Source organism: Staurois parvus, unplaced genomic scaffold, assembly GCF_062004578.1.
Source record: "Staurois parvus isolate SC_StPar_1 unplaced genomic scaffold, SC_StPar_1.0 ptg002458l, whole genome shotgun sequence".
Lineage (NCBI taxonomy): Eukaryota > Metazoa > Chordata > Amphibia > Anura > Ranidae > Staurois > Staurois parvus.
Window position 1 is genome coordinate 1 of NW_028320254.1, and position 26,500 is coordinate 26,500.

The following is a 26,500-nucleotide window of genomic DNA, read 5'->3' on the forward strand; positions in this document are numbered from 1 at the left end:
CAAATATATTTTTCTTCCATATGGGCGGGGCCAGACCTGTGCCGGTCTTTGGGTCCCCGACACCGGCGTATTTAGTGTGGGCAGCCGGCTGCGCTGTACGAATGGTCCCACGGCCTCCCGAGACTCGTGATATGTCTCAGAAAATTGGAGGAAGGGGGGTGGAATCGCGAAAGTGGGAGGGGGTACCTGAGAAGTTATCTGCCCCCCCCCCAAAAAAAAAGAAAGTTCCAAAAAAAAGAATGGGGGTGGGGGAGGAGTGGACAGAAAGCAGAACTTTGCCTTTAGGGTAAAGTTCCGCTTTGTTCATGGCAATCCGTGATGAAGCCCCGCCCACAGGGAAGAAGAATATATTTAAAAAATATTCTTCCCAAATATATTGACATATATTTGAAACGCTACAATTTGTGGCCGCGTTCAATATATTCCAAAATACAATTCAATTAAATATATAAATATATATATATATATACACTGTATGTTGAAATGCGTTATTACAAAGTATATGAAAAATATTTTTAAAAATACAAATCTACAATTTTTGGCATTTACAAATATATATGTTAAAATGACTTTTTTATATGTTCAAAAAAAATCTGAAGAATATATTTAAAAAAAAAATATTTAAAAAAATATTTTTCATATATTTTGTAATATATAAAACATGCAGTGTATATATATATATAATATAAATTATATATATATATATATATATATATATATATATATTTTATATATATATATATATATATATATATATATATATATATATACACACACATATACATTATTTATTTTTATATATATATATATATATATATATATATATATATGTATAATATATATATATACAATTTATATATATATATATATATATATATATATATATATACATATATATATATACTGCATGTTTTATATATTACAAAATTAAATAATTAAATTATATATATATATATCTAAAAAAACAAAAAAATAATATATGTATGTGTCTATATATATAAATAATATATATATTTTTATTTTAATTTTTTATTTTATTATTGAAATATATAGAATACGGCCAAAATTGTAGTATTTCAAATATATGTCAAAGGTGATTGTAGCCGTATTAGTGCATTTGCGACAGAAACAATTGAGTACTGTCCGTGATACTTTTTTTATTTGCACTAACATACAATTTTGAGGACAAGCTTTCGGGGTATGTCCCCTTCTTCAAGGTCTAAGCAGTACTATTAAAAATCACAAAGTTTAAGCAGAATGTTAGAATGGATTGAGAGAAAAAAAAAAAAAAAAAAAAAAAAAAAAAAAAAAAGGGCTACAGGTAAGATACATCAAAAGTGAGGGGGGGAGGGGGGATACAACACTCACACAGAGGGGGTCAAGTTTTAGCTAATAGATAGTCATAAAGCTGTCGGATAGTGGTTGAGGAATCCCAGGTCCAAATTAAGACCGTTATCTTTAGTGTCAAATAGAATTATCATTCTTAGTTCAAATGTTTTTCTTTCCTGGATGGATTTAAATTTTCCTTTCAGAACTAAAATATTGAGGTCTTCCATATTGTGGCCTGGTTGTGAGAAATGGTGTCCTACAGGTGTGCAGAGGTCATCTTCTTTATGTTCCTTGATGGTATGTCTGTGCAGATTCATCCTTGTTTGCAACCTCTGTCCTGTTTCACCAACATAAGATCCTTTGCTGCATTTTCTGCACTGGATAAGGTACACCACATGACTGGAGGTGCAGCTGTATGATCCGGAGATACTGAAGATCCCTTTTGAGTGTCTGACACTTTTTGATGGATTGATTTGGTTGCACAGTTTGCAGCGTTTCTTATTGCAGGGTTTGCTTCCATTATTTGTGACATCATCGTCAGAAGGAAGTTTCCTACTGATTAGTTTATTTCTGAGGTTGGGGGGTTGTCTGAAAGCCAGTATTGGGGGTTGCTGGAATATTTCTTTCAGAGTTCCATCCTCTGTTATGATGGGTTGTAAATCTTTGATTATTTTTCTTATCCCTTCTAGTGCCGGGTTGTATGTGGTTACTAGAGGTACACGGTTGTTTGTTTTTTTCTCTTTGTACTGAAGCAGATTTTCCCTTCGGGTTCTCAAGGCTGTGTTTATGCCGGTGTTGATAGTTTTGTCCTTGTAACCTTTCTTATGGAAGGCGTCTGCTAGTGTCCCGAGATGTTTATCTCTGTCTCTTGGGTCAGAACATATTCGGTGGTATCTGATGGCCTGACTGTGTATGATGGCACGTTTCGTGTGTTGGGGGTGGAAGCTGGAACTGTGGAGGTAGTTGCATCTGTCGGTGGGTTTCCTGTATATTGAGGTGTGAAGCGTATCATCCCTGATGTATACTGTGGTGTCTAGGAAGTTGACCTGTGTGTTTGAGTATTCCATTTTTAGTTTGATTGATGGATGAAAAGTGTTCATCAATGAGTAAAATTGTTTTAGATTTTCTTCACCTTCCGTCCATATGATGAAAATATCATCAATATAGCGAAAGTATCTGTATGGTTTTTGTTCCATGCTGTTCAGGAATTGTTCCTCCATGTCAGCCATAAATAAATTGGCATATTGGGGTGCCATTTTACTTCCCATCGCAGTGCCCATACATTGAAGATAGATGTCCTTATTGAAAGCAAAGTAGTTGTGTGTAAGTATGAATTCAATGAGCTGTGTAACATCCTCAGCAGTGTATTTGTTGTTTGGTGAGGATGATAAGGATCTGTGACATGCAGCTAATCCATCCTTGTGAGGGATATTACTATACAGGGATACTACATCCATAGTCACTAGAAGTGTATTAGATGGTAATTGCTGGATGTTGTTGATCTTGTTCAGAAAGTCAGTTGTGTCTTGCAGGAAACTAGCAGTATTCATGACTAACGGTTTTAAAATTTTTTCTACAAAGCCTGAGATTTGTTCGGTGAGTGTATTCATACCTGTTATGATGGGTCTGCCTGGATTTCCTGGCTTGTGGACTTTGGGCAGCATGTAGAAGTCCCCGATTTCTGGATGATCTGGAATCGCATTTATAAGTTCCTGAATGTAGGTGGGCTGGAAGTGTTTTAATGAGACCTTTTAATTGCTTTGTAAAGTCCTGGGTTGGATCATAATCCAGTTTTTTATAGTAGATGGCATTTTCCAGCTGCCTCTGGCCTTCTTGTATGTATTTGTTTGTATCCATCACAACAACTGCTCCCCCTTTGTCCGCTGGTTTGATGGTGATGGCCTGATTGTTGCGCAAATCGTGTATAGCCCTTCGCTCTAGTGGTGAAAGATTGTACAGAATTTTCTTTTGCTGGGTGGATATCAGGGATGTAGCTTGCAGTCTGAAGCTATCAATATAGGTGTCCAGTTTGGGGTTGCGTCCTTGTGGAGGTGTGAAGCAGCTGTTCTTTTTCTTTGTGTAGCACTCCATTGTCCTAGGATTCCTTTCATTATTGTGGAAATATTCTTTGAGCCTTAGTAAGATAACGGTCTTAATTTGGACCTGGGATTCCTCAACCACTATCCGACAGCTTTATGACTATCTATTAGCTAAAACTTGACCCCCTCTGTGTGAGTGTTGTATCCCCCCTCCCCCCCTCACTTTTGATGTATCTTACCTGTAGCCCTTTTTTTTTTTTTTTTTTTTTTTTTTTTTTTTTTTCTCTCAATCCATTCTAACATTCTGCTTAAACTTTGTGATTTTTAATAGTACTGCTTAGACCTTGAAGAAGGGGACATACCCCGAAAGCTTGTCCTCAAAATTGTATGTTAGTGCAAATAAAAAAAGTATCACGGACAGTACTCAAATATATGTCAATATATTTTGGAAGTATATATTTAAAATATATTTCCCGTGGACGGGGGCGGGGATAAACAGGTTGGGGGTGCGGCTTGGACGGGGTTTGCTGAGGATGCTACCTTTCAGTATGAGTATGGTGGGCAGCAATGGAGATTTTCTGAATCCCTCAACTTTCTGGGTTTGGAATGGAGACCTCGATGGGGAGACAGACCTCCTAGTTGACATCTAAATTACGGTCTGTAGGGGGCAGTGCGCGTGTGTTTAATACTGTAATTGTCTGATACAGATACAGTGTTAAAAAATCATTTTTGAGGTTTTTGAGTCTCTCGCCTTTATTTTTGGGGTAACACCCGACACGTACCTATCAGTAATGCTGCGGGAGGCCTGCAGCTTGGAAAGGCGTTGAGGAGGTCCAGGACGCCGAGTGAGGGATCCCGGACGAAGCGGTTATAATCCGATCCACCTTGCTTGCTGCACAGTTCTTGGAGCCTCCTCCGCTCCCCGGCGTCAGACGTGTGCTCCACCAAAGCTCGGATCATGGCCTGCAGAACACGGGATCAGAATCACGTATGAAATCTTCCATCATGAACCAGTTCTGGTCGGCTCAGGACCACCTGCAAATATACTGCGGCAGGCCCGGGCACCATGAACACGTCAGGACCGGCCTGCTTCTGGGTTTGGGGCGCGCATGCGCGCTCCCGCCACCTGCCTGTGCTGTGATTGGACACGCCACAAGTTTGGTGGCAGATTTCAGCCGGATCAAAGCTGCTGATTGGTCCAATGACAGCACAGAGTTACAGAGACACAGAACTCGGCGTACCTATGAACCGCAATCTGGCCGCTTCCTCTCCCTGAAAAGCAGGGAGAAAAAAACAGCCAGATCTGTCTGTCAACGCAGCAGTCAACCCGCAGTGTGCAGTGTCAGATCTGATCCCTCTGTTAGTGTCAGTCATTGTCCCTCCCAGCCAAAGTCTGCTAGCGCCAGATTGCCCGCCGCACTTTCACAGTCCCACTTGATTACCAGCATAGCGCCTGTAGCTGCGTAAATGCCAATATATACCCAAAAACTATAACTTTCACACAAATCAATCAATATAAACTGATTGGGAATCTTTTTTTTTTTTATCAAAACATGTATTAGAATTAATTTATGGAGACATTTGATTTTATTGGATATGTTTAATACCGGAAAGTCAAATTTTTTTCTTTTTTTAATTAATTCTTTTTATTATTTTTTATTATTAAGTCTTTTTTTGTTTATATAATAAATAATAAAAATCAAATACCACCAAAAAAACTCTATTTGTGTGAAAAATATGATATAAAATGCCATCTGGGTACAGCGTTGCATGACCGCGCAATTGCCAGTTAAAGCAGCGCAGTGCTTGGTTCGGTTTGATGGGGTTTTTTTGGCGGAGGAGTTTTTAGGAACGTCGGGGGCTTTTAAAACGCGAAAGGGGCTTTATGGCGACCTAAACTTTTCATATTTTTTACCATTGCGCTTTTTATCTCCCACCCGGGGACAAGCAGGGATCTCCTCCTCCCGTCTCCAGCTCCGCCCCTGGGGACTAGCAGTGATCTTCTCCTCCCCTGTCTCCAGCTCCACCCCGGGGACAAGCAGGGATCTCCTCCTCCCCTGTCTCCAGCTCCGCCCCCGGGGACTAGCAGGGATCTCCTCCTCCCCTGTCTCCAGCTCCGCCCCCCAGGGACTAGCAGGGATCTCCTCCTCCCCTGTCTCTAGCTCCATCCCCCTGGGGACTAGCAAGGATCTCCTCCTGTCTCCAGCTCCGCCCCCAGGGACTAGCAGGGATCTCCTTCTCCCCTGTCTCCAGCTCCGCCCCTGGGAACAGATCTCCTCCTCCTGTCTCTAGCTCCACCCCCGGGGACTAGCAGGGATCTCCTTCTCCCCTGTCTCCAGCTCCGCCCCCGGGGACTAGCAGGGATCTCCTCCTCCCGTCTCCAGCTCCGCCCCTGGGGACTAGCAGGGATCTCCTCCTCCCCTGTCTCTAGCTCCACCCCTGGGGACTAACAGATCTCCTCCTCCCCTGTCTCTAGCTCCGCCCCCGGAGACTAGCAGGGATCTCCTCCTAACGTCTCTAGCTCCACCCCTGGGGACTAGCAGGGATCTCCTCCTCCCATGTCTCCAGCTCCTCCCCCAGGGACTAGCAGGGAGGGGAGACACCTTGCCACGTGACGATTGGGTGCTCACCAGGAAAGGGGAGTGTCCAGCACTTTTAATCTGCTGAGTAAATAACATGCAGGCCCTATTGAAAAAAAAAAACAAAACAACTTTATTCCTTCGGGTTACGCACACGGAAACGCTTGTGTGCTCAGTACTGGCGCTCAGCAGCCAAATGCAGCTCCGGTGCCGGCTCCGTTGGGCCCGTTCGCACCAGGGCGGTCTGGGACTGCAGCACAATCACTGCGATTCCGCCCGCAATCTCAAAACGCACTAAAAATCGCAAAATGCAGGTTCAGGCGTCTTTATTTTTAATGACACCTACAGCGCGGTGAGGTTTTGCGGCGACTGTCGGGCGATTTACTGGGCGGCGGTCGCGGCAAATTGCATCGCGTGAAGCTTATTTGCCCCAAAGAAGGAGCGGGAGCTTCGTCTGGGCGACAAGCTTCACGCAATGCGATTTGCTGCGACTGTCGTGCGATTTACTGCGTGGCAATTCGCATCGCGTCAAGCTGGTCGCCCGAAAAAGGAGCGGGAGCTTCAGCTGGGCACAGGCTTTACGCCATGCAATTTGCCCAGCAACAATTGGGAAGGCGTTTTTGCATTGAAGTCAAGGGGAGGAGTTTTTGCACTGCAGTCAAGGTGAGGCGTTTTTGCACTGAAGTCAATGGGAGGCGTTTTTGCATTGAAGTCAAGGGGAGGTGGTTTTTTGCACTGAAGTCAAGGGGAGTAGTTTTTGCACTGAAGTCAAGGGGAGGCATCTTTGCACTGAAGTCAAGGGGAGGCATTTTTGCACTGAAGTCAAGGGGAGGTGTTTTTGCACTGAAGTCAAGGCGAGGTGTTTTTTGCACTGAAGTCAAGGGGAGGAGTTTTTGCACTGAAGTCAAGGGGAGGAGTTTTTGCACTGAAGTCAAGGGGAGGAGTTTTTGCACTGAAGTCAAGGGGAGGAGTTTTTGCACTGCAGTCAAGGGGAGGAGTTTTTGCACTGCAGTCAAGGGGAGGAGTTTTTGCACTGCAGTCAAGGGAAGGCATTTTTGCACTGAAGTCAAGGGGAGGCGTTTTTGCACTGAAGTCAAGGGGAGGCGTTTTTGCACTGAAGTCAAGGGGAGGCGTTTTTGCACTGAAGTCAAGGGGAGGCGTTTTTGCACTGAAGTCAAGGGGAGGCGTTTTTGCACTGAAGTCAAGGGGAGGCGTTTTTGCACTGAAGTCAAGGGGAGGCGTTTTTGCACTGAAGTCAAGGGGAGGCGTTGTTTGCACTGAAGTCAAGGGGAGGAGTTTTTGCACTGAAGTCAAGGGGAGGCGTTTTTGCACTGAAATCAAGGGGAGGCGTTGATTGCACTGAAGTCAAGGGGAGGAGTTTTTGCACTGAAGTCAAGGGGAGGCGTTGTTTGCACTGAAGTCCAGGGGAGGAGTTTTTGCACTGAAGTCAAGGGGAGGAGTTTTTGCACTGAAGTCCAGGGGAGGCGTTTTTGCACTGAAGTCCAGGGGAGGAGTTTTTGCACTGAAGTCCAGGGGAAGAGTTTTTGCACTGAAGTCCAGGGGAGGCGTTTTTGCACTGAAGTCAAGGGGAGGTGTTTTTTGCACTGAAGTCAAGGGGAGGCGTTTTTCGCACTGAAGTCAATGGGAGGTGATTTTTGAAGTCAGTGGGAGGCAATTTTGGATTGAAGTCAATGGAAGGCAGTAGTGGAGAGAGAGACGACAAAATTGCACCTATACTGATGCGCACATCCCTTCAACTGCGATCAGCGCCCTTCCCAACCACATATATGACATCCACCCATCCATCCATCCATCCATCCATCCACAGCACAACCGCAATGAAATCCACATTTTCTTTAGTCCCATTTGGTTTTTTAACCCCTCGCCTACCGGGCATTTATACCCCCTTCCTGCCCACACCAATTCATTTCAGCTTTCAGCACTGTCGCACTTTGAATGACAATTGCGCGGTCGTGCGACACTGTACCCAGATGACATTTTTATAGTTTGTTTCACACAAATAAAGCTTTCTTTTGGTGGCATTTACTCCCCGCGGGGCAGTTTATTTTTTGCTCTATAAACAAAAAAAAGCTAAAGATTTGGAAAAAAAAGAAAACGTTTATTTCTATTATAGAATTTTGCAAACAGGTCTCTCCTTCACTGCTGTGTGATGATGAGGCAGCACTGATGGGCACTGATATGTGGCACTGATGAGGTGGCACGGACAGGCAGCACTGATAGGCGGCACGGACAGGCAGCACTGATAGGTGGCATTGATGGGTGGCACTGATAGGCGGCACTGATGAGGCAGCATTGATGATGCTGCACTGATAGGCGGCACTGACTAACGGCACTGCTGGGCAGAGGGTGGCACTGCTGGGCACTAACTGGCGGCATGTTTGGGCACTGATGGGTGGCACTGCTGGGCAGCACTGATGGGGGGCACTGATGGCACTGAGGGTGGCACTACTGGGCACTGATTGGTGGCACTACTGGGCAGCACTGATGGGTGGCACTGATGGGTGGCACTGCTAGGCACTGATTATTACTGTCCTGATGATCAGTGCCGATCACTTCTCTGACAATTGCCGGTTCTCAGCAGTACTTTCATGCTGGGACAGTGCAGCACATAACATATAACATATGAGGACGTCATATGACACCCTCCCAGAACTGGACACCCGCCCTGTAACCGCCATTCGTCTATAGTGCGGTTGCCAAGTGGTTACATCTTCAATCTACCAATAAAAGGGTTTTATTTCTGCTCAATAAGTGTAAAAAATACCCGGTGACCCCGCCAGATACAGTAGGGTGAGCGGTGTCACCCTGGGACAAGAATGTTACTGGCAGGATCACCAGGTGGGAAAAGAAACTGATCAAAGAAAAGGAATGCAGCCACCACATGGAAGGAGAGGCGAGCTTCAACATACGGAATGTTCAGAGACATTGAGGGGAAAGCCGCGTACCTTCTTGGGGGTCGCTCTGATTTCGAGGCACCACGTCAGCATGAACTCCACGGAACATTTCCCCGGAATATAATCCGGAACGCAGGCTCCTAAAGGACAGAAAATGGAAAAAAATGAAGAAACACGAATCCGTCCCACTCATCATTGGTCTGCAGGACAGCGGACCAAAAATCCGGAATGTTCTCCTGATCTTCCATTTCCCTTCGCAGCAAATATTGTGGAAGTTTCTATTTATAGACCCAAAACCAACCTGGGCATGTGATGAGGAATTGGGGGTCTGTCCAGGGAAAACCGCACCCCAATCATAGGAGCTGACACTCTAATGTCCCCTCCCCCACAGTCACATCAGTCTCTGTACAGAGGAGCTTACACTCTAATGTCCCCTCCCCCACAGTCCCATCAGTCTCTGTACAGAGGAGCTTACACTCTAATGTCCCCTCCCCCACAGTCCCATCAGTCTCTGTACAGAGGAGCTTACACTCTAATGTCCCCTCCCCCACAGTCCCATCAGTCTCTGTACCGGAGGAGCTTACACTCTAATGTCCCCTCCCCCGCAGTCCCATCAATCTCTGTACCAGAGGAGCTTACACTCTAATGTCCCCTCCCCCCACAGTCACATCAGTCTCTGTACAGAGGAGCTTACACTCTAATGTCCCCTCCCCCACAGTCCCATCAGTCTCTGTACCAGAGGAGCTTACGCTCCAATGTCCCCTCCCCCACAGTCACATCAGTCTCTGTACCAGAGGAGCTTACACTCTAATGTCCCCTCCCCCACAGTCCCATCAGTCTCTGTACCAGAGGAGCTTACACTCTAATGTCCCCTCCCCCACAGTCCCATCAGTCTCTGTACCAGAGGAGCTGACGCTCTAATGTCCCCTCCCCCGCAGTCACATCAGTCTCTGTACCAGAGGAGCTTACACTCTAATGTCCCCTCCCCCACAGTCCCATCAGTCTCTGTACAGAGGAGCTTACCCTCTAATGTCCCCTCCCCCACAGTCACATCAGTCTCTGTACCAGAGGAGCTTACACTCTAATGTCCCCTCCCCCACAGTCACATCAGTCTCTGTACCAGAGGAGCTTACACTATAATGTCCCCTCCCCCACAGTCACATCAGTCTCTGTACCAGAGGAGCTTACACTCTAATGTCCCCTCCCCCGCAGTCACATCAGTCTCTGTACCAGAGGAGCTGACGCTCTAATGTCCCCTCCCCCACAGTCCCATCAGTCTCTGTACCAGAGGAGCTTACACTCTAATGTCCCCTCCCCCACAGTCACATCAGTCTCTGTACAGAGGAGCTTACGCTCTAATGTCCCCTCCCCCACAGTCCCATCAGTCTCTGTACCAGAGGAGCTTACACTCTAATGCCCCCTCCCCCACAGTCCCATCAGTCTCTGTACAGAGGAGCTTACGCTCTAATGTCCCCTCCCCCACAGTCCCATCAGTCTCTGTACAGAGGAGCTTACGCTCTAATGTCCCCTCCCCCAGAGTCCCATCAGTCTCTGTACCAGAGGAGCTTACACTCTAATGTCCCCTCCCCCACAGTCCCATCAGTCTCTGTACCAGAGGAGCTTACACTCTAATGTCCCCTCCCCCGCAGTCCCATCAGTCTCTGTACAGAGGAGCTTACACTCTAATGTCCCCTCCCCCACAGTCCCATCAGTCTCTGTACAGAGGAGCTTACACTCTAATGTCCCCTCCCCCACAGTCCCATCAGTCTCTGTACCAGAGGAGCTTACACTCTAATGTCCCTGTACAGGGAAGTATATTTACTTGTTTTATACTTTTTTTTTACATTGCTTCCTGGCATAGGCCAAAATGATGTCATACATCTCAGGAGTCTTCAGAAGGGGAGGGGTTTCTCAGCTAAGCACACCCTCCTGCCTGCCTGCCTGAGCTAAGGGCAGGTGGATTCCAGGAAGTAAATGCTACATCTGCCCTTACTCAAGATGGCCAATGCTAGAGGAGTGCTTTAAAAAGTGATTTCCAACAAAATAAGGCATGGAGACATGGATGGATGGAGAGAGACATGGATGGATGGATGGATTGATGGATGGAGAGACATGGATGGATTGATGGATGGAGAGAGACATGGATGGATGGAGAGAGACATGGATGGATGGATGGATTGATGGATGGAGAGAGACATGGATGGATGGATGGATGGATTGATGGATGGATGGAGAGAGACATGGATGGATGGATTGATGGATGGAGAGAGACATGGATGGATGGATTGATGGATGGAGAGAGACATGGATGGATGGATGGATTGATGGATGAAGAAACATGGATGGATGGATGGATGGAGAGAGACATGGATGGATTGATGGATGGAGAGAGACATGGATGGATGGATGGATGGATTGATGGATGGATGGAGAGAGACATGGATGGATGGATTGATGGATGGAGAGAGACATGGATGGATTGATGGATGGAGAGAGACATGGATGGATTGATGGATGGAGAGAGACATGGATGGATGGATGGATGGATTGATGGATGGATGGAGAGACATGGATGGATGGATGGATTGATGGATGGAGAGACATGGATGGATGGATGGATGGATGGATGGATTGATGGATGGAGAGACATGGATGGATGGATGGATTGATGGATGGAGAGACATGGATGGATGGATGGATGGATGGAGAGGGATGGATGGATGGAGAGACATGGATGGAAGTAGATCACGGATCATCCCCCTGTCCGCCTCTTTGCAGAACATCTCACCTCTTTTCTTTGTTCCGGGTCTGACAGCCAAGCACAGCTGACCTCTCCTCCTCCCAGCCAATCCCAGTCTATCGAGGACCTCGCTCACCTCCTCGGGGGGATTCGGGCAAATAACGCAGAAGGCGTCTCCAGGCTGGAGTTCCATATCCGTGTGCTGCAAAGAAAACGCATGAGCTGAGCAGGGACTCCTGTCATGTCTGCAGTGCGTAGCGTCATGCGCCTTCACACTTCTCAGTTGCGGTTTCCTCGCCGCGCCCCCGCCACTGAGCAGGGCCAGGCTGAGGGGTGCGCAAAAGAGGTGACCATATCCCATAATCCCTAGGATGGGACTCGGGGACTAGGAACTAAGGCGGGGATTTTATGGCTTCCCATGACCCCCAAGGGAGATTTTCTCTCACTGTTCAAGTAATACCCTGACATGCACTGGGGTCTCCTGATAAGCCCCGGGGTCACCAACACATCCCAGAGTCTCCTGATAAGCCCCGGGGTCACCAACATGTCCCAAGGTCTCCTGATAAGCCCCGGGGTCCCCAACATGTCCCAAGGTCTCCTGATAAGCCCCGGGGTCACCAACATGTCCCAAGGTCTCCTGATAAGCACCGGGGTCCCCAACATGTCCCAGGGTCTCCTGATAAGCCCCGGGGTCCCCAACATGTCCCAGGGTCTCCTGATAAGCCCCGGGGTCACCAACATGTCCCAAGGTCTCCTGATAAGCACCGGGGTCACCAACATGTCCCAAGGTCTCCTGATAAGCCCCGGGGTCACCAACATGTCCCAAGGTCTCCTGATAAGCACCGGGGTCACCAACATGTCCCAAGGTCTCCTGATAAGCCCCGGGGTCCCCAACACATCCCAGGGTCTCCTGATAAGCCCCGGGGTCCCCAACACATCCCAGGGTCTCCTGATAAGCCCCGGGGTCCCCAACATGTCCCAAGGTCTCCTAATAAGCCCCGGGGTCACCAACATGTCCCAAGGTCTCCTGATAAGCCCCGGGGTCCCCAACACATCCCAGGGTCTCCTGATAAGCCCCGGGGTCCCCAACATGTCCCAAGGTCTCCTGATAAGCCCCGGGGTCCCCAACATGTCCCAAGGTCTCCTGATAAGCCCCGGGGTCACCAACATGTCCCAAGGTCTCCTGATAAGCCCCGGGGTCCCCAACATGTCCCAGGGTCTCCTGATAAGCCCCGGGGTCCCCAACATGTCCCAAGGTCTCCTGATAAGCCCCGGGGTCCCCAACACATCCCAGGGTCTCCTGATAAGCCCCGGGGTCCCCAACATGTCCCAAGGTCTCCTGATAAGCCCCGGGGTCCCCAACATGTCCCAGGGTCTCCTAATAAGCCCCGGGGTCACCAACACATCCCAGGGTCTCCTGATAAGCTCCGGGGTCCCCAACATGTCCCAAGGTCTCCTGATAAGCCCCGGGGTCACCAACACATCCCAGGGTCTCCTGATAAGCACCGGGGTCCCCAACATGTCCCAGGGTCTCCTGATAAGCCCCAGGGTCCCCAACATGTCCCAGGGTCTCCTGATAAGCCCCGGGGTCCCCAACATGTCCCAAGGTCTCCTGATAAGCCCCGGGGTCCCCAACATGTCCCAAGGTCTCCTGATAAGCCCCGGGGTCCCCAACATGTCCCAAGGTCTCCTGATAAGCCCCGGGGTCCCCAACATGTCCCAAGGTCTCCTGATAAGCCCCGGGGTCACCAACACATCCCAGGGTCTCCTGATAAGCCCCGGGGTCACCAACACGTCCCAGGGTCTCCTGATAAGCCCCGGGGTCACCAACACGTCCCAGGGTCTCCTGATAAGCCCCGGGGTCACCAACACGTCCCAGGGTCTCCTGATAAGCCCCGGGGTCCCCAACATGTCCCAAGGTCTCCTGATAAGCCCCGGGGTCACCAACACGTCCCAGGGTCTCCTGATAAGCCCCGGGGTCACCAACATGTCCCAAGGTCTCCTGATAAGCCCCGGGGTCCCCAACATGTCCCAGGGTCTCCTGATAAGCTCCGGGGTCACCAACATGTCCCAAGGTCTCCTGATAAGCCCCGGGGTCCCCAACATGTCCCAGGGTCTCCTGATAAGCCCCGGGGTCACCAACATGTCCCAGGGTCTCCTGATAAGCACCGGGGTCCCCAACATGTCCCAGGGTCTCCTGATAAGCCCCGGGGTCCCCAACACATCCCAGGGTCTCCTGATAAGCACCGGGGTCCCCAACATTCCCTGCGGTCTCTAACATACCCCAGAGTCCCCTGATAAGCCCTGGGGTCCCTAGCATGCCACAGGGTCTCCTGATAAGCCCCCCGGGGCCCCTAACACATCCCAGGGTCTCCCGGAGCCCCCAGATATCCAGTAGGGGAAAGTAGCGAGGTCAATGGTGCTGTATAAAACGGACATAAGCCCCCCCCCCCCCCCGCACTCGCTCTGCAGGAGATCGATCCCGTGAGAGAACAGAATAATAAACCCACCGCTACGTCCAGCTCCAGCATCACCGCCGTCTTCACCGCGCCTTCTGCCGTCAGACGCCTCGCCCGAGTGATGGGGACTCTGAAAACGGTTTCTCCCGGATAACACGAGGAGGGGTCGGCTTCCTGCGATCAGAGAAAAAACTACGTCATTTGGGATCACAGAAAACACAAATAATCTCCGGCATCCAGTGCAGCTCCCAGATATCAGAGTCCCAGCACCAGACCAGAGAAGTCGGCACTGCACTCGAAGGCTGGTCTTTGCTCCTATCAGGTTTGGTGGGTGGGGCTGGCAGGCTCCTATAGAAAAAAAAAAAAAAAAAAAAATCACAGCACCGACCTTAAGCATTACATGAAAGAACAAATCCTCGACATCCCTTTAGACGTGCATGCTCCTTCCTGCTGGCCGCTGGGTGCTGCAGACATTAGCCATTCTGTTTGCTGATCATTTGTTTGGTGACACTCGAACATCAGTGTAACCGAACAACCGTCAACTGTTCGGCAGATCGCTCAGCTAAACAGCGGAACCTAGACGTGGGCACTGCGACACACTCATACATTTGCAAACGTGTGCAAACAAAATCCTTTTGTTAGACAGGGTCACCTGCCCTCCCACAGGATTTATCTCCCCGCCTTCCTGACCAGGTTATTTTTTTGCGATACGGCGCTGCGTTACAATTGCGCGGTCATGCAACGCTGAAATTTACGTCCTTTTTATCCCCCCCACATATAGAGCTTTCTTTCGGTGGTATTTGATCGCCTTTTTTATTTTTTAAGAAACAAACCAAAAACATTTTGCAAACAGGTCATGTTTCTCCTTTACTGATGTGCGTAGATGAGGCTGCACTGACTGACAGCACTGCTGGGCACTGATAGGTGGCACTGGTGGGCGGCACCGGTGGGCATTGATAGGTGGCACTGGTGGGCGGCACTGGTGGGCATTGATAGGTGGCACTGGTGGGCACAGGTGGACAGCACTGGTGGGCACTGATAGGTGGCGCTGGTGGGCGGCACTGGTGGGCATTGATAGGTGGCACTGGTGGGCGGCACTGGTGGGCATTGATAGGTGGCACTGGTGGGCACAGGTGGACAGCACTGCTGGGCACTGATAGGTGGCGCTGGTGGGCGGCACTGGTGGGCATTGATAGGTGGCACTGGTGGGCGGCACTGGTGGGCATTGATAGGTGGCACTGGTGGGCACAGGTGGGCGGCACTACTGGGCACTGATGGGTGGCACTGGTGGGCACAGGTGGGCGGCACTGCTGGGCACTGACAGGTGGCACTGGTGGGCGGCACTGGTGGGCACAGGTGGGCGGCACTACTGGGCACTGATGGGTGGCACTGGTGGGCACAGGTGGGCGGCACTGCTGGGCACTAATAGGTGGCACTGGTGGGTGGCACTGGTGGGCATTGATAGGTGGCACTGCTGGGCACTTATAGGTGGCACTGCTGGGCACTGGTGGACGGCACTGGTGGGCACTTATAGGTGGCACTGCTGGGCACTGGTGGGCCTTGATAGGTGGCACTGGTGGGCACAGGTGGGTGGCACTGCTGGGCACTGATAGGTGGCACTGGTGGGCACAGGTGGGTGGCACTGCTGGGCACTGATAGGTGGCACTGGTGGGCACAGGTGGGCGGCACTGCTGGGCACTGATCATCATCGGCAGTACTTTCCTCGCGCTGTGAAAGTGCGAGCAAAGTGCAGCCAATAACCGGCAACTGGATTTCCCAGTGATCTGCGTTGTCATTGGACACGGCTGATCGTGTGGTAAAAGGACGCTGTGATTGGCCTTTTACCACATCACGTGATCAGCTTTGTCCATAGGACACAGTGATCACGGAGATCGCTGGGTGTGCTCCCTCGGGGGTGTGCGGGAAGGTGTGTTCTGAGAGGACGCCATATGACGCCCTCCCAGGACTGGACAACCGCGCTGTAGCCATCATTCAGACATAGTGCGGTTGGCAGGTGGTTAAGGAGGGATGGGCTCCAGGCACACCGGCCCCCAATCCATTCATTGCTATACGTGCTCCGACTTTGCAGACTGTGGAAACGACAGAGTTCGGACCGCAGTATACAGAGGAGCCTTGGCGTGGGCACTGCAGCAAATGTGCGCAAATGAAACCCTCTGCTTCTGACGTACATTGTTAGACAGGATCAGTTTGGTGGTTTTGCAGGCTGGCCGGTAGGTGTTCTGGGAAATCCTTTGCTTGAGACTGCTCAGCTAAAATCTGATCATGCACATCTAAATGGGGTGTCAGGATGTGTTCTTTCACATTAAGCGCAGTACAGGGACTGATGTCAGCTCTGAAAATCTCGCCCCATCCCCCCCCCATGCGGAAGAGCAAAAAAGCAGCAGATGGCAGGGAAAGCCTATAGCTGTGATGGTTATTAGTTGACGCATTTACAAAACGTCTTTAAGGAGACTGGATACCAGGCTTTCTCCCCCAGGATTCCTCCAGAAGTTTCTAGGGGGTTCCATGAGCAATGAGGGGTCTTTTGTTTACCACAAATGTAGAGGGGGTCCTTCCACACTGACCTCCAATGTAAAGGGGTCCCTCTACACTGACCTCCAACGTAGAGGGGTCCCTCTACACTGACCTCCAACGTAGAGGGGTCCTTCTACACTGACCTCCAACGTAGAGGGGTCCCTCTACACTCACCTCCAGTGTAGAGGGGTCCTTCTACACTCTCCTCCAATGTAGAGGGGTCCTTCTACACTGATCACAAACATAAACGGGTCTCTCTACACTCATCTCCAATGTAAAGGGGTCCTTCTACACTGACCTCCAACGTAGAGGGGTCCTTCCACACTGACCTCCAATGTAGAGGGGTCCTTCCACACTGACCTCCAACATAGAGGGGTCCTTCCACACTGACCTCTAACATAGAGGGGTCCTTCCACACTGACCTCCAACATAGAGGGGTCCTTCCACACTGACCTCCAACATAGAGGGGTCCTTCTACACTGACCTCCAACATAGAGGGGTCCTTCTACATTGACCTCCAACATAGAGGGGTCCTTCTACATTGACCTCCAACATAGAGGGGTCCTTCCACACTGACCTCCAACTTAAAGGGGTCCTTCTACACTGACCTCCAACGTAGAGGGTCCTTCTACACTGACCTCCAACTTAAAAGGGTCCTTCTACACTTACCTCCAACATAAAGGGGTCCTTCCACACTGACCTCCAACATAGAGGGGTCCTTCCACACTGACCTCCAACATAGAGGGGTCCTTCCACACTGACCTCCAACATAGAGGGGTCCTTCCACACTGACCTCCAACATAGAGGGGTCCTTCCACACTGACCTCTAACGTAGAGGGGTCCTTCCACACTGACCTCCAACATAGAGGGGTCCTTCTACACTGACCTCTAACATAGAGGGGTCCTTCTACACTGACCTCCAATGTAGAGGGGTCCTTCTACACTGACCTCCAACGTAGAGGGGTCCTTCTACACTGACCTCCAACATAGAGGGGTCCTTCTACACTGACCTCCAACATAGAGGGGTCCTTCTACACTGACCTCCAACGTAGAGGGGTCCTTCTACACTGACCTCCAACATAGAGGGGTCCTTCTACACTGACCTCCAACGTAGAGGGGTCCTTCCACACTGACCTCCAATGTAGAGGGGTCCTTCTACACTGACCTCCAACATAGAGGGGTCCTTCCACACTGACCTCCAACATAAAGGGGTCCTTCTAGGAGTCATAGATAAACCCAAAACACTTCAGATGTCCACCTCCTTCCAAAACAATCCCACAATTATCGGTGGCCAGTGGAAGATTGCATTGCTAAGATCTGTCATTGCGCCATTTTAAATCCCCCCAAACAATTCCACAACATTGGTGATCGTTGTCTTTAACCCCCCACCCCCCCTACGATTGCTCCTCCCCCCCCCCCCGACCTACTATCGCTCCTCCCACCCCCCGACCTACGATCGCTCCCCCGACCTACTATCGCTCCTTCCTCCGCTGCAGCCGGAAGATTTAATGTAAACAGTACTACGGTGTTCACATCGGTAATCACAGCAATCACATGGTACAGAGCCACTCTGATCAGCTCTGTGCTTTCAGCCAATGCCCTCCACTGTCTAAGGACAAAGGAAGCCGTGGCTCTGAGGGTGCGGTGGGCACACGCGTGGACCGGGTACGGGCACTTGCCCCAGTGGTGGCACCATCCAGCCACTGACAACGGCTGGACATGCTTTGAAGGGTTCCATGAGACCCCAAGATTTAGAGGGTCCCCCCGGGGTGAGAAGGTTTTTGTATACAATGGATCCCGATGCCAAACAAGCTGACAAATAAAATGTGTCATTTTGATACATTGTAGGCGGTCGCGTCAATAAAATCCTGGAAGAAAAGTCACCTTTCCATCGCAGTCTAGAATCTGTACTTCCAGGTACGGGACGGGCAGGCTGGGCACGGTGAGGCTGCACTGGCAGAGAGGGGGGACCGAGCGGAGGAGGGACGGCGCAGCTTCCGCGGACGCATCTGACGCATCACCTTTCGCAGGCGCAGTGCTTGGCGTCGGCGAGGAGTCCAGGTTTATGGCTTTCATCTGCAGGTCCAGATTTTCCGGGACGTTTTGCGCATTCTGATCGCCGACCGCGCTCTTCGTCTCCTCCGGGTCGCCCGCGCTCTTCGTCTCCTCCATCTTCTCCGGGTCGCCCGACCTCTTTGCGAATTCTTCATTGAGCGCGGCCCACAGTCCTTCTATCCACGGGTCCACCACCTGCTCCAGGCTGAAGGAAAAAAAAACAAGACAGTCGGCCACTTTAGTCAATCCACAAAAAGCTGATCAATGGGCGCAAAAGGGTTAAATATATTCCTGAATAACCGCGAATTACACGAAGCCGCTTTGTGCGCACCAAACGTCTGCGCAAAGCCAGATATTACCTTGGAAAAGTCACAATAATAGGACTCCAAAGTTCTACGACTTTGGAGCGCACCTTTGATGCAACTTTGGATGGGTGCAACTTGGATTGGCTTTCATTAACCCTCCCCCTCCATAGGATTCCTCCCCCCCCCCCCTTCCAGTTCGGACACTTTCCCCCCCTTCCAGTCCGGACACTTTCCCCCCCTTCCAGTCCGGACACTTTCACCCCCTTCCAGTCCGGACACTTTCACCCCCTTCCAGTCCGGACACTTTCCCCTCCCCCTTCCAGTCCGGACACTTTCCCCTCCCCCTTCCAGTCCGGACACTTTCCCCTCCCCCTTCCAGTCCGGACACTTTCCCCTCCCCCTTCCAGTCCGGACACTTTCACCCCCTTCCAGTCCGGACACTTTCACCCCCTTCCAGTCCGGACACTTTCACCCCCTTCCAGTCCGGACACTTTCACCCCCTTCCAGTCCGGACACTTTCACCCCCTTCCAGTCCGGACACTTTCACCCCCTTCCAGTCCGGACACTTTCACCCCCTTCCAGTCCGGACACTTTCACCCCCTTCCAGTCCGGACACTTTCACCCCCTTCCAGTCCGGACACTTTCACCCCCTTCCAGTCCGGACACTTTCCCCCCCTTCCAGTCCGGACACTTTCACCCCCTTCCAGTCCGGACACATTCTCCCCCTTCCAGTCCGGACACTTTCCCCCCCTTCCAGTCTGGACACTTTCACCCCCTTCCAGTCCGGACACTCCCCCCCCTTCCAGTCCGGACGCTTTCCCCCCTTCCAGTCCGGACGCTTTCCCCCCTTCCAGTCCGGACGCTTTCCCCCCCTTCCAGTCCGGACACTCCCCCCCCCTTCCAGTCCGGACACTTTCACCCCCTTCCAGTCCGGACACTCCCCCCCCTTCCAGTCCGGACACTTTCCCCCCCTTCCAGTCCGGACACTTTCCCCCCCTTCCAGTCCGGACGCTTTCCCCCCCTTCCAGTCCGGACGCTTTCCCCCCCTTCCAGTCCGGACACTTTCCCCCCCTTCCAGTCCGGACACTTTCCCCCCCTTCCAGTCCGGACACTTTCACCCCCTTCCAGTCCGGACACTTTCCCCCCTTCCAGTCCGGACACTTTCCCCCCCTTCCAGTCTGGACACTTTCCCCCCCTTCCAGTCCGGACACTTTCCCCCCCTTCCAGTCCAGACACTTTCCCCCCCTTCCAGTCCGGACACTTCCCCCCCTTCCAGTCCGGACACTTCCCCCCCTTCCAGTCCGGACACTTCCCCCCCTTCCAGTCCGGACACTTCCCCCGCTTCCAGTCCGGACACTTTCACCCCCTTCCAGTCCGGAGCTTTTTTTCGGTGGTATTTGATCGCCTCTGCGATTTTTTATTTTGTGCGCTATAAATAAAAATAAAGACCAACAATTTTGAGAAAAAAACAATATTTTGGACTTTTTGCTATCAACCCCTTGGCGCCAGCGCCTTAAGGGTTTCAGAAGCCGGGAGGCGGGGCGGGGTTTAGGGTCATGTGATCGTGACACGCCATCACAGCGATCACATGATCAGGAAAGGTCCCGATCGAAAGAGGAGATTGGGACCTTTCCATGAGTACCGGACATGTGTGCTGGGAGCGTGCAGGGCGCGCGTTCTCAGCACGTTTTTTTTCTATAAAACGCAAATGTGCGGCCGCTCAGCGTCTAGGCCCAGACACCAGGAGGCTGCACATTTGCGTTCGGCCGGCGCCAAGAGGTTAACCACTTTCCGTCCGGCTCATGTATATAAACGGCCAGACGGTGGCAGTCCAGGGGCGGATTGCCGTTCATAAACGGCGCCCGCATTTTCAGCTTGAGCGTGCTCCCTGGGAGCGCGTGGCACCCCGATCCGATGCCTGCTGTGTCCTCAGCAGAACACCGATCATCGGACAGGACCTGTGTGAGGTCCTGATCGTGTGATCACTGATTGGCCAATCAGTGATCACATGAATGATAGTAAGCAAGGTGTCACTTCCTGACATCATTGCTTACTACGTGTGAAATCTGTGAACAATCACAGAGATCACATGGTACAGAGCCATTCACAGCAGCCTTGTACCATGTGACAAGCTGTGACCAATCACAGCTCTCACAGTATTTCTCAATGGCTGCAAGAATGCAGACAGAGAGAAAGAGATAACTGAATACATTTTGGCCAAGATTTATGAAGAAAGATTATTTATTTGCAAAATGTTATAAGAAAAATATTTTTTTTCAAAATTATTCGACTCACCCAACAGGATCATCCATGTGTCAAGGGCCCCTAACAATAAATTATTCCACCCACCTGCTAGAATAATCCCTGTGCTAAGGGCCCCTAATAAATGATTCCACTTGCCCAATAGGGTCATCCACCTCAGGAGCCCCCTAATTATAAAGGATTCCTCTCACCCAATAGGGTCATCCACCTCAGGAGCCCCTAATTATAAATGACTCCTCTCACCCAATAGGGTCATCCACCTCAGGAGCCCCCAAATTATAAATGACTCCTCTCACCCAATAGGGTCATCCACCTCAGGAGCCCCTAATTATAAAGGATTCCTCTCGTCCAATAGGGTCATCTACCTCAGGAGCCCCCTAATTATAAATGACTCCTCTCACCCAATAGGGTCATACACCTCAGGAGCCCCCTAATTATAAATGACTCCTCTCACCCAATAGGGTCATCCACCTCAGGAGCCCCCTAATTATAAATGATTCCTCTCACCCAATAGGGTCATCCACCTCAGGAGCCCCCAAATTATAAATGACTCCTCTCACCCAATAGGGTCATCCACCTCAGGAGCCCCCAAATTATAAAGGATTCCTCTCACCCAATAGGGTCATCCACCTCAGGAGCCCCCTAATTATAAAGGACTCCTCTCACCCAATAGGGTCATCCACCTCAGGAGCCCCCTAATTATAAAGGATTCCTCTCGTCCAATAGGGTCATCCACCTCAGGAGCCCCCTAATTATAAATTACTCCTCTCACCCAATAGGGTCATCCACCTCAGGAGCCCCCTAATTATAAATGATTCCTCTCGCCCAATAGGGTCATCCACCTCAGGAGCCCCCTAATTATAAAGGATTCCTCTCACTCAATAGGATCATTCACTTCAGGAGCCCCCTAATTATAAATGATTCCTCTCACCCAATAGGGTCATCCACCTCAGGAGCCCCCTAATTATAAATGACTCCTCTCACCCAATAGGGTCATCCACCTCAGGAGCCCCCTAATTATAAAGGATTCCTCTCGTCCAATAGGGTCATCCACCTCAGGAGCCCCCCAATTATAAAGGACTCCTCTCACCCAATAGGGTCATTCACTTCAGGAGCCCCCTAATTATAAAGGATTCCTCTCACCCAATAGGATCCTCCACGTCAGGGCCCCTTCTAATTAGGAACCCACTCACCCAGTAGAATCATCGGCATATCCGGTGTCGTAGAAGTGTTTTGCGCCAAGTTCTTGGAGTCTTCTGTCCACAATTTTTCCACCGTTGCAAAAGAAGGTAAATTCAGAGTCTCCGAGAGCTGCAAAGCAGGAAAATAAACCAAAATGTGGCTTCACCAGAAGACCTGAACCTAGCGCTGGACTTTCCGTCCATTGAAATAAATCAGACGGGCAAACATTACGACATACATTTCTAAAAATGTTCAAATTCACTTTGATTCCATTACCTGAATGGTTATACTTCCTCGTTGGGTTCCATGCCTTACTCTACAGAAGCCATGGTTTCCATAGCCTGGTTTCCACACAGTACTCTGATGATGGCCAACAAGCCTGGTTTCCATATGTTGCACTGATGATGGCCAACAAGCCTGGTTTCCATACACTATTCTGATGATGGCCAACAAGCCTGGTTTCCACACAGTACTCTGATGATGGCCAACAAGCCTGGTTTCCACACAGTACTCTGATGATGGCCAACAAGCCTGGTTTCCACACAGTACTCTGATGATGGCCAACAAGCCTGGTTTCCACACAGTACTCTGATGATGGCCAACAAGCCTGGTTTCCACACAGTACTCTGATGATGGCCAACAAGCCTGGTTTCCACACAGTACTCTGATGATGGCCAACAAGCCTGGTTTCCACACAGTACTCTGATGATGGCCAACAAGCCTGGTTTCCACACAGTACTCTGATGATGGCCAACAAGCCTGGTTTCCACACAGTACTCTGATGATGGCCAACAAGCCTAGTTTCCACACAGTAATCGGATTATGGCCAACAAGGCTGGTTTCCATACACTGCACTGATGAGGGCCAACAAGCCAGAAACAGGTGTGTGCAGCAGTCGGTATAAAAGGCTTGATGAGGCTATATTTGCACCCCACCCCAGCCATTCTCAATGTGTATTTGGCTGACGGGATGCATTGGCAATGATTTTCGGGGCTCCACCCACTGTCCTAATCCTTAGGTTTTTGGAAATCTAATGAAATGCAACCTGTGAATATCTTCTGTTCTAAGAAGGCTTTACTGTTCTACGTACTGATTGGGTTGGAAGACTTTTTGATTCCTTTAGTCTTTTCTCACCAATACCTGTATAGTTATACCATCTTATTGGGTTCCATGCCTAACTCCATAGAAGCCATGGTTTCCATACACTGTACTGGTGGGGGCCAACAATCCTGGTTTCCACACACTGCACTGATGATGGCCAACAAGTCATAGTTTCCATACTCTGCACTGATGATGGCCAACAAGTCATAGTTTCCATACTCTGCACTGATGATGGCCAACAAGTCATAGTTTCCATACGCTGCACTGATGATGGCCAACAAGCCTGGTTTCTATATGTTGCACTGATGATGGCCAACAAGCCTGATTTCCATACACTACTCTGATGAAGGCCAACAAGCCTGGTTTCCAAACAGTACTCTGATGATGGTCAACAAGCCTGGTTTCCACACAGTACGCTGATGATGGCCAACAAGCCTGGTTTCCACACAGTACGCTGATGATGGCCAACAAGCCTGGTTTCCACAGTACGCTGATGATGGTCAACAAGCCTGGTTTCCACACAGTACTCTGATAACGGTCAACAAGGCTAGTTTCCACACAGTATGCTGATGATGGTCAACAAGCCTGGTTTCCACACAGTACGCTGATGATGGCCAACAAGGCTAGTTTCCACACAGTACTCTGATAACGGTCAACAAGGCTAGTTTCCACACAGTATGCTGATGATGGCCAACAAGCCTGGTTTCCAGACAGTACGCTGATGATGGCCAACAAGCCTGGTTTCCACACAGTACTCTGATAATGGCCAACAAGCCTGGTTTCCATACGATGCACTGATGATGGCCAACAAGCCTGGTTTCCACAGAGTACTCTGATGATGGCCAACAAGGCTGGTTTTCATACCCTGCAGTGATGATGGTTAACAAGCCATGGTCTCCATAAACTGCACTGCTGATGGCAAACAAGCCTGGTCTACATACGCTGCACTGATGATGGTCAACAAGCCTGATTTTCATACACTGCACTGATGATAGGCAACAAGCCATGGTGCCTGGGCAAGGGTGGTGACATCCCCTTCCCTCCCATGGTGCCTGGGCAAGGGTGGTGACATCCCCTTCCCTCCCATGGTGTCTAGGCAAGGGTGGTGACATCCCCTTCCCTCCCATGGTGTCCAGGCAAGGGTGGCGACATCCCCTTCCCTCCCATGGTGTCCAGGCAAGGGTGGCGACATCCCCTTCCCTCCCATGGTGTCTAGGCAAGGGTGGCGACATCCCCTTCCCTCCCATGGTGTCTGGGCAAGGGTGGTGACATCCCCTTCCCTCCCATGGTGTCCGGGCAAGGGTGGTGACATCCCCTTCCCTCCCATGGTGCCTGGGCAAGGGTGGTGACATCCCCTTCCCTCCCATGGTGCCTGGGCAAGGGTGGTGACATCCCCTTCCCTCCCATGGTGCCTGGGCAAGGGTGGTGACATCCCCTTCCCTCCCATGGTGCCTGGGCAAGGGTGGTGACATCCCCTTCCCTCCCATGGTGCCTGGGCAAGGGTGGTGACATCCCCTTCCCTCCCATGGTGCCTGGGCAAGGGTGGTGACATCCCCTTCCCTCCCATGGTGCCTGGGCAAGGGTGGTGACATCCCCTTCCCTCCCATGGTGCCTGGGCAAGGGTGGCGACATCTCCTTCCTTACCATGGTGCCTAGGCAAGGGTGGTGACATCCCCTTCCCTCCCATGGTGCCTGGGCAAGGGTGGCGACATCTCCTTCCTTACCATGGTGCCTAGGCAAGGGTGGTGACATCCCCTTCCCTCCCATGGTGCCTGGGCAAAGGTGGCGATTTTGATGAATGTTCAGTAGTCCAAATATCGACCTGCACTGTCTTCTTATGAGGTTTCGGCTACTCGGCATTCCTGGGGATTTTGCTGCCAGCGGGATGACGTCACCTCCTGCACTATGGAAGTTGGGAGAAGGGTGAAAATATTATCAATTTTTCCACCCACAGGTAGTTGTATGCAATGTTTTAGGTAGCAGGACCCCCGTATATAAGGTGACTTTGCCGTGAGGTGGAAGTTTGGCTGCAGACAGTTGTCCACAGGCTGCCAACAAGACCAAAACCATCCCATCAGGCATCCCATTGGGTGCTGACAGGGGTAGAGAGCAGAGTAACAGAGATTTGCTGTTTCTTTTGCCCAGTCACAGGTTGGAGGAGGGATAAGACCTGTAAGCCCTACTGAACTGCAACAGAGATAGATCAGGTCTCCTGTCTGCTCAGACAGGGCTGTACTGTAAGGCAGAGCTATGTAAATCTCAGAACTGGATGGACAGGGATACAAATCCTTCGGCAGGTAAAGCAGCTGCCGCGGACACACAAGTTTTCATACGGTCAGATGTCGTGTGTGGGACACTTACCCAATAATCCATATCGCAGCTGGGCCAAGTAGTCCGCCGGGAGTTCTTTGTATTGGATTTCTCTCACAAATTTTGCTGCGGGTTCCGGGGGTTCTCCGCTTCCCGTAGTGGAGATCACGATGACTACAGGATCTCTCTCCTCCTCCAGGCAGAACTGAAATACAAAATGTAAGAGGTGCTCAATAGGATCTCCATACATGATAAAGTCCTACATGACCAAACTAGAATAGTGGGGAGGGGTCCAGGGGCGGAATGACCATTCGAGAACTCGGGCAGTGCCCGAGGGCCTGGGGTCAGTAGGGGGCCCCATGAGATGCCCCTAATACCTTTTATAGGCTTTTTTGGGTGTAGTTTGAGTGTGGGCAAGGACACAGGGGTCCCATGATACCTCTATTGCCCGGGGCCCCATGAGTTGTCAGTCCGCTCCCTGGAGGGGTCCTTAGATATCAGATGATGGACATGTTCAGCCAACAATCCACATTTATATGGAATCGGTTTATAGGGGAACTGCAAACACATCACACCTAATAATGTAGAGCAGCCATTCCCAGACAGGGTTCCATGAACTCTAGGGTTCCTCCAGAGGCTTCTAGGGGTTCCTCCAGAGGCTTCTAGGGGTTCCTCCAGAGGCTTCTAGG

The 26,500-nt window shown here is 50.5% G+C and overlaps 1 protein-coding gene across 1 annotated transcript in view; it reads right to left on the reverse strand.

The window, feature by feature from the left end:
• Positions 1-4,106: 4,106 nt before the first annotated feature.
• Positions 4,107-26,500, reverse strand: part of LOC149430851 (methionine synthase reductase-like) — a 28,375-nt gene continuing 5,981 nt past the window's right edge. The window contains exons 3-9 of the mRNA XM_089665992.1: positions 25,863-26,016; positions 22,412-22,529; positions 18,481-18,856; positions 14,113-14,235; positions 11,651-11,804; positions 8,914-9,002; positions 4,107-4,331 (exon numbers count right to left, since the gene is read on the reverse strand). Coding sequence (XP_089522118.1) covers positions 4,122-4,331; positions 8,914-9,002; positions 11,651-11,804; positions 14,113-14,235; positions 18,481-18,856; positions 22,412-22,529; positions 25,863-26,016 — 1,224 coding nt within the window. The 3' untranslated portion in view covers positions 4,107-4,121. The remainder of the gene's footprint in view (positions 4,332-8,913; positions 9,003-11,650; positions 11,805-14,112; positions 14,236-18,480; positions 18,857-22,411; positions 22,530-25,862; positions 26,017-26,500) is intronic.